The sequence below is a fragment of the Zingiber officinale genome, chromosome 7B (genome assembly GCF_018446385.1).
Source record: "Zingiber officinale cultivar Zhangliang chromosome 7B, Zo_v1.1, whole genome shotgun sequence".
Classification (NCBI taxonomy): Eukaryota; Viridiplantae; Streptophyta; class Magnoliopsida; order Zingiberales; family Zingiberaceae; genus Zingiber; species Zingiber officinale.
Window position 1 is genome coordinate 71,560,134 of NC_055999.1, and position 8,167 is coordinate 71,568,300.

Below are 8,167 nucleotides of genomic sequence, written 5' to 3' on the forward strand. Positions count from 1 at the left end.
GCTCACTGTTGGAGGCTTTTTGGACAGCCACACACATTATTTCAGGTAGCGAGTATCCTACTTCAAATTTATTTCTTCAAGAAGTTCAAAAAATAAAGTCAGCATTGGATATTTATGCACAACATGAAGATTTGTTTCTTAAGCAATTAGCTAGTAAAATGAAAGAAAAATTTGACAAATATTGGGGTGATTGTAATTTATTGATGGCTATAGCTGCTGTGTTAGATCCAACCAAAAAATGCTTGCGGTTGAATTTTGTTTTCCTAAGCTTTATTCTGAATTGGATGCCTCTAAGCATATCTCAAAAGTTAAGGAGATAATTAATTCTCTTTATGAGGAGTATGTTGTTGAAGAAACTAATAAAGGAGTGCCTCATTTACCTGAGTCTGAGAGTTTTGGTTCTTCAAGTGTTAGAAGAAGTCAACAAAATTCTGTGTATAATTGGGATGATTTTGATGAATATTGTGCAAAAGTTGAAACTTCAGAGACTAAGAAATCTGAATTGGTAGATTATCTTGAAAAGGGTCGTCTAAAGAAGAATGAGATTCCTAAAATTTTTTCATGTTTAGAACGGTGGAGGATGAATAGAATGCAGTATCCAATATTGTCAAAGATAGCAGCTGATATTTTAGCTATTCCAGTGAGTTCAGTGGCTTCAGAAGCAACATTTAGTGCAGGGACAAGAGTTATTGATTCTTATCGTTCATCTCTCTCTCCAGACACAGTGCAGACTCTACTGTGTGGGGGTGATTGGCTTCGACATATACATGGACTGAAAAAGAAGACTAAAGTAAGTTAAATTTCATTATTAGCTTTCTATGTTACATACTAATGAATTTAATCGCTTATTTATCTAATTTTTACTTTTTCAGAAAGCTAAAACTTATCAAGAAATTTTTCTTCCAGTATCTACCTCTTAAAGTAAGTAAGATTTCAGTTCTTTGTTTATCATGTTGTTTCCGGTGTAATTATTGTGGTATGATTGCTGCAGAAATTTGATATGGAATTTTGGAAACACATGTTAAACAAAGAAGAAGATATGGAAATTGCTGCAGAATTTTGATATGGAAACACATATGTTAAACACATGTTAAAGTAAGTAAGATTTCAGTTCTTTGTTTAACATGTGTTTCTAGTGTAAGATTTCAGTTAAGCTTAATATCACTTCGTATTATTAAATGCAGGTTGCAGTATAGGTGGTATGATTGAGAATTTGATATGGAGAAGAAGATATTGATTGCTGCAGAAATTTAATGTTTTGAGTAGTTTGGGTGGTTTGAATTTGGAATATTATGTTTTTGGATTTGGTTAATTTTGTTGGGAATTTGAGATGAAGTTTGGTATTTTGGCAACAAGAATAGTGTTTTATCATATAATTGTGTTTTTGATTTATGTTTTTTTTATTATATATTTGTGTTGTGACTTGTGAATTTGTGATGTTCAACAGTTCAAGTAGTTTTTTCTTTTATGAATAATTGGTGTTTAGTTTTAGTCTTTTAGAGAGGAATTTGGTCATTTTTTATTTAAAGTTGTTATTGTTTGATATTTGATTTACAGAAAAATTGGCTTAGGTTATGAATATTTTAGTTTTTAAATTCTGACAATTTTAAAATTCTATGGATTGTTTTAGAAAACTGATAATCTGCAATTTTGTATTCTACATTGTAGAATTTAAAAAATGACTTAGGTTATGACTTTGGCTCGAGCTCGAGCTTGAAAGCTTGAATTTAATTCGAGCTTTTCGAGTCGAGCTCGAGCCTTGGATTAAATGATCGAGCCAAGCTCGAGCTTAAATTTACAAGATTGATCGAGCTCGAGCTCGAGCCGAGCTAACTTAAATCGAGTCGAGCCGAGCTCGAGCTAAGACTGGCTCGAGCTCGACTCGGCTCGTTTACAGCACTACTCACAGACTTCGCCGGAGGTAGAGTGACTCTCATATTCGAAACCACTTTTTTGCTGCTTGCTTGTCTGATTTGAGCGTCGGAGGGTCGTCACCGGGAACCCCTTCCCGGCCCGACTTCTTTGCAGGTTCGCCGGAGCTCCACACGGTCAGCGGGGGAGCCACGTCATCAACTGGGAGAGCACCACATGCCCAGCGTCCGCTGATTCAGCGATTCGGACATGATCAAAAATTATTTTAAAAAATTCTTTTTATTTAAAACTTTAAAATTTATTTTAAAAAATTCTTTTAAAAATTCTCCTAAAAATTATTTTTTTAGAAAAAAAACTATAAAAATTATTTTAAAAAAACTTTAAAAATCATTTTATTTTTTTAAAATTCTTTTAAAAACTTTTAAATCATTTTAAAAAATTCTTTGAAAAATTATTTTGAAAACTTTAAAAATTATTTAAAAAAACTCTTTTAAAAATTTTTTTAAAAACTTTAAAAATTATTCTAAAAAATTGTTTTAAAAACTTTAAAAATCATTTTAAAAAAATCTTTTAACAATTATTTTTAAAAAATTATTTTTTTAAAAAATTCATTTTAAAATCTCTTTTGAAAATCTTCTTAAAAATTATTTTAAAAATCATTATAAAAAAACTCTTTTAAAAATCATTTTAAAACTTAGACACTTAACTTAAAACTTATATTTTAATTAAATTAATTAAAATTCAATTAAATTAAACTTTAAACTTAATAATTAATAAGTAAATAATTAAAAATTAATTGTTCAGTCTAACTTTATTTAATAACTTAGGTTCACTTGATCAGTAACTTAATTTAACCTAATTAAAATATTAACTTTATACTAAGTCACTTATAAATCGAACTTGACTTTATATTAAAATATTAATTAAAATTTACTATTTTAATTAAATCATAATTAAATATTTATTTAAATTGAACCTTACTTAACTTTGTTTAATAACTTTAATAAATTTAACTTCGAATTAAACTTAGTTAATCCTACTTAAGTTAAATCCAAAAAAAATTGAAGTAAATGAAAAGTTAAATTATAACTAATACTTTCATTATCAATTAATACGAAATTTAAATTATTTTAAGTATTAAATTCTTAAATTAAGTAAAAGTTAATCAATGAACTATTGATAATAATTAATATTGAATTAGTAACAAATTATTTTATTTAACCTTAAACTAAAATTTAACTTAATACATCTAAATCTAAAATTAATTATTTTTAGACTAATTGATTAATAATTAATCAAACTTAAATAAACAATTATACCGAATATATAGATATAATTATGTAAATAATAAATTTTATAAATATAAATGTTACTAACCCTAAATCCCCTAAAACACTTAGGTAGGAAAATATGCTAAGATTTTGAAAATTAACATACCCAAACCCCAATGTTAACTTAAAGGAGAGTGTTAACTTAAATTCAATTTAAATTAAAATTAAAACTCAATTAAATTAAAATTAAATTAAATTTAATTAAAATTTCAATTTCAATTAAATTTAAACTTGAAACTTAATTTAAAATTTAAACTTAAATTAAAAATTTAACTCAAACCTTAATTATTTAATCCTAATTTAATAATTCACTTAATACTAATTTAATTATTTTAATAAATTAATTAATCTAATACTAGTCATCAACTAAAGTTGAGTACTTTCAATAATTAATTGAATATTTACTATTAATTCAAAAATAATTGTAACTTATTTGTTAATTTAAATTAAGATTGAATGAAATTATAGTTAATCCTAGTTAATAAGTTAATCAGAAATTCAACTTTTAACTCAATTTTAACTTAATTAATAGATGATTGATTCATTTACTCTAAAATTAATTTAACTAAATCACTTAATATTAAAAAAAACATATCAAGAATAATCTAAAAGTCTATTCTGAATAACTAAGTAATCCATGATTAATTAATAATTAAAGACTTTAATTAATCAAACTTAACTCAGGATTATCTAAGTTAGAAGTTTTTTTAAAAAAAACTAAACATCAAATTATGTCTACCTTAGATAATGCATGAAAAAATAGAATTGTTGAGATGCTAGGAAAAGAAAATTAAGTCATGACTATAATTACTTATATAGGTTTCAAAAGTACACACCTTTTTTGTTGACCAACACTTAGTGTCTTGATCTTTTAAAATCAATCATAAACTTGTAGACTCAGACACATAGGTGGTTAATAAGGATTTTCTAAGATAGTATCAGATTAAGGGGAAGTGTTAACTTGAGGGGGAGGAAAGAATAAAATACTTTAAAAAATCTTCTCAAACTTTATTTGAAAAATATTTTTTAAAATATTTTCAAAACTATTACTTAATAATTTAAAAAGAAATATTTTACAAATTACTTTCCAAACTTATTTTTTTACACTTTTCAAATATCTATTTTGAAAAATATTTTAAAAATTCACCTTCAAACTTAATGTTCTTTTGATTTGGATCAACTCACTAGGCACATAGGAAGTTTTCCTTGTAGTTAACAAGGATTCTTAAGATATGTCAAGTTGAGGGGGAGTCCTGATTGAAATATAAAACATAATTTTCAAATTTCTTTTAAAAAAAAATACTCCTTTTTAAATTACTTTGAAAATCTTTTAATATTCTTTTGCAAAACTCTTAGTTTTTAACATTATTTGGAATATTGCTTTGAAAATAACGTGAAATATATTTTACAAAATTCTTATAAAATTTTATATATGTGTGCGACATATCTTTAAAAAATACTAGAAGATTTTTTTTTAAAAAAAAAATTGAATGTCAAAAGTTGCTTGAAAAGTAAAAAAAACTAACTTTAAAAATTAGTCTACAATACCACCTTGAAAAATTATTTTGAAAGCCCTCATTACCAAATATTATTGTTGGTGCAAAATCTAATTAATAGAGAGTAACCTTTAAGTTCATATCTTTTTGATGTGTGCCAAAGGGGGAGAGTAATCTTAAGTTAGAAAGGTTAAAAGGGGGAAAGTGACTAATCTCTTTAATTTTGAGAATTCACCCTTAATGACCCAAGCCTAACTTAAGAAAATTGTCAAACATCAAAAAGGGGGAGATTGTTGGTGCAATTGACCTCTAGGGTTTCGATGTTTGACAATGCACCCAAGTCTGGTCAATTTGACCAAAAGTTAATCCAAACAGGACTTGATATTTGGAAGAGAGTAGTCTAGTCATAACTAGATGACTAGCAAGGAGAAGTCCTAACTAGAGGTTAGGCAAAGTAGAAGTCCTGGTGAGTGAAGCCAGGTCCTAGTGAGTTAAGCTAGGTAGTGGAAGTCCTGGTGAGTGAAATCATACCCTAGTGAGTGAAGCTAGGTGGTGGAAGTCCTGGTGAGTAAAGCCAAGCCCTAGTGAGTAAAGCCAAGCCCTAGTGAGTGAAGGTAGGTGGAGGAAGTCCTGGTGAGTGAAGCCAGACAATGGAAGTCCTAGTGAGTGAAGCTAGGCAACCCTAAGGGGAGATAACCCTAGGTTATATGTGACCGACTGACGGTCGATCGGACCAACGAATCTTGAATTCTATTAACATTGTTTTACCTTACCATTTTATCTATTATGCTAATTCAGTGTTGCAAGGAAGTTCAGCTAGGTCGACGGGCCGACCAGATAACTGGCACGAAGTCCAGACTGGTCGACGGGCTGATCGAATTTCTGGCAAAAGGTAAGTAAAGGTAAGCCACTGGAGGAGAGTGACTGTGAGAACATGTCCCAGTTGAGAGACAGTAGGCGTTGGTCTAGCTTAGGTCAATTTGGGATGCCTAAGCTGAGACCTTGAATAGTTCCTGGTCTTGGGAGGATAGGAACTAATTACTCTATTATACTTGTGTTAGTTGCTACTCGTAAAATCTAATGGTTCCACTGTATAAAAATTTTGTACAAAGGTCTGAACCTTTTCCTAGCTACCATGTGTTCTTTTAAATTAAACTTGGATCGCCTACAGAACTTAACACGTTTGATCCAAAGTTTAATCTATTTGTTCTTTTAGGTTTTGACTTGGATCTCCTGCGGAACTTAACACGTTTGATCTAAATCACCTAGGTTATTAATTCCATTAAATATTAGTTTCCAAAATTGGCTCCCAGTACTGACGTGGCGAGGCACATGACCTTCTTGGATATGGGAACAACCACCACCGACTAGACAAAGCCTTTTAAGGAAGTTAATATTTAATTTCCTAAAATAACTTTAGGTTAACCGAAAAGAACAATCAAATCACAAGGAAAAGAAAAATAAAGAACACAATATCGAAAACAAATTCGAAATACTAGAATCGCATGCCTCTTGTATTTGGTATTTATTTCCAACAATAACTAGTATGATGCGGAAAGGAAAAATACTAGTTATACCTTTTAGAAAGACCTCTTGATCTTCTACCGTATTCCTCTTCTAACCTCGGACGTTGTGTGGGCAACGATCTTCCAAGATGAGAAACCACCAAAGCACCTTCTTCTCCTCCTTGCTAGGTTCGGCCAAATCAAAAGCTTCACCAAGGATGAAGAAAAAAACACCAACTAAACTCCAAGGGATGAAAACTTTCTCTCCTTCTTCTTCTTCTTCTCCAAGTAGTATCCGGCCACCACAAGAGCTCCAAGCAAGAGAGGGTTTCGGCCACCACAAAGAGGAAGAGATGGAGAGAAGATGGCCGGCCACAACACCAAGGAAAAGAGGGAGAGAACAATAAAAGTTGTGTGTCATGAAGGCACCCCAACCCCTTCTTTTATATTCCTTGGCTTTGGCAAATAAGGAAATTTAATTACAATAAAATTTCCTTAACTTTCCTTGATAACAATTAATTAAGAAAAATTAAATAAAATTTCCTAATCAATTGTATATGGCCGACCACCTCATCGAGAGCAAATAAGATAATTTTCAATCAACACTTAAAAATTCCTTATTTGTCTTTGGAAATTTTAAAAAATAAAATTTCCCTTTAAAATCCCTTCATGGTTGATAAAAAGAAATTTTAATAATTTTAATTTTTCAACATGTGAATAATTTACAAAGAGAAAAAATAAAATATCTTTCCTATCTACAAATAAGGAAAGAGATCTAATCTCTTTCTTTAATCTTTTGTAGATCCTTTTAAAAGAGATATTTTAATTTTTAATCTCTCCAATAAATTATATCTTTCACATAAGAAAAAATTAAAATTAAAATTCTTTTTAATTTAATGGGGGCCGGCCACCTAAGCTTGGGTTCAAGCTAGGGCCGGCCACCCATGAACCAAGGCTTGGCCGACCCCCTTCTCATGGGTATGAAGGTGGGTATATGTGGGTATAGTACTCTATAAATAAGAGGCTACGATAGGGACCGAGAGGAGGAATTGGTTTTGGTCTCCCAATAAAATTAAGCATCCCGTGTTCGCCCCGAACACACAACTTAATTTTATCGATAATAATTCATTCCACTAGAGAACTATTATTGAACTACTGCACCAATCCCAAATTATATTTTTGGGCTCCTTCTTATTATGAGTGTGTTAGTCTCCCTGTGTTTAAGATGTCGAATGTCCATTAATTAAGTGAGTTACTGACAACTCATTTAATTAATATCTTAATCCAAGAATAGTACCACTCAACCTTATCGTCATGTCGGACTAAGTCCACCTGCAGGGTTTAACATGACAATCCTTATGAGCTCATCTTGGGAACATTATCAACCTAGATTACTAGGACACAGTTTCCTTCTATAATCAACAACACACACTATAAGTGATATCATTTCTCAACTTATCGGGCTTATTGATTCATCGAACTAAATCTCACCCATTGATAAATTAAAGAAATAAATATCAAATATATGTGCTTGTTATTATATTAGGATTAAGAGCACATACTTCCATAATAACTGAGGTCTTTGTTCCTTTATAAAGTCAGTATAAAAGAAACGACCTCGAATGGTCCTACTCAATACACTCTAAGTGTACTAGTGTAATTATATAGTTAAGATAAACTAATTCCTAATTACACTATGACCTTCCAATGGTTTGTTCCTTTCCATTTTGGTCGTGAGCTACTGTTTATAATTTATAAGGTACTGATAACATCATCTTCTGTATGTGGCACCACATACTATGTTATCTACAATATAAATTAATTGAACAACTACAACTAAATGCAGACAATTTGACCAAATGTGATTCTTTATTCAAAATAAATGTTTACAAAAGCTTAGGCTTTCAGTATACACTCTAACAACTTGTGCTAACACTTGTCTTGCAGGGTATTCGGACTAACA

The 8,167-nt window shown here is 30.1% G+C and overlaps 1 protein-coding gene across 2 annotated transcripts; it reads left to right on the forward strand.

Moving 5' to 3' along the window:
- The first annotated feature begins 226 nt into the window (after positions 1–226).
- Positions 227–1,322, forward strand: LOC122005984 (zinc finger BED domain-containing protein RICESLEEPER 1-like). Of its 2 annotated transcripts, XR_006118589.1 has the most exons (4): positions 621–790; positions 873–921; positions 992–1,095; positions 1,185–1,322. XR_006118589.1 is itself a non-coding variant. In XM_042561270.1 (3 exons), the coding sequence occupies exons 1-2, from the start codon at positions 239–241 to the stop codon at positions 918–920; spliced, it is 600 nt and encodes a 199-aa protein (XP_042417204.1). In that variant the 5' UTR covers positions 227–238; the 3' UTR covers positions 921–1,095; positions 1,185–1,322. The 2 variants fall into 2 exon arrangements, 1 of the variants encoding a protein (XP_042417204.1); XM_042561270.1 differs by having other exon boundaries at positions 227–790; positions 873–1,095.
- The last annotated feature ends 6,845 nt before the right edge of the window (positions 1,323–8,167 follow it).

Bases quoted from the DNA above. Each gene is read 5' to 3' on its own strand.
- LOC122005984 (XM_042561270.1), top strand. From the start codon at position 239: ATGCTTGCGGTTGAATTTTGTTTTCCTAAGCTTTATTCTGAATTGGAT. The intron at 791-872 runs GTAAGTTAAATT...TTACTTTTTCAG, and splicing joins GACTGAAAAAGAAGACTAAA to AAAGCTAAAACTTATCAAGA.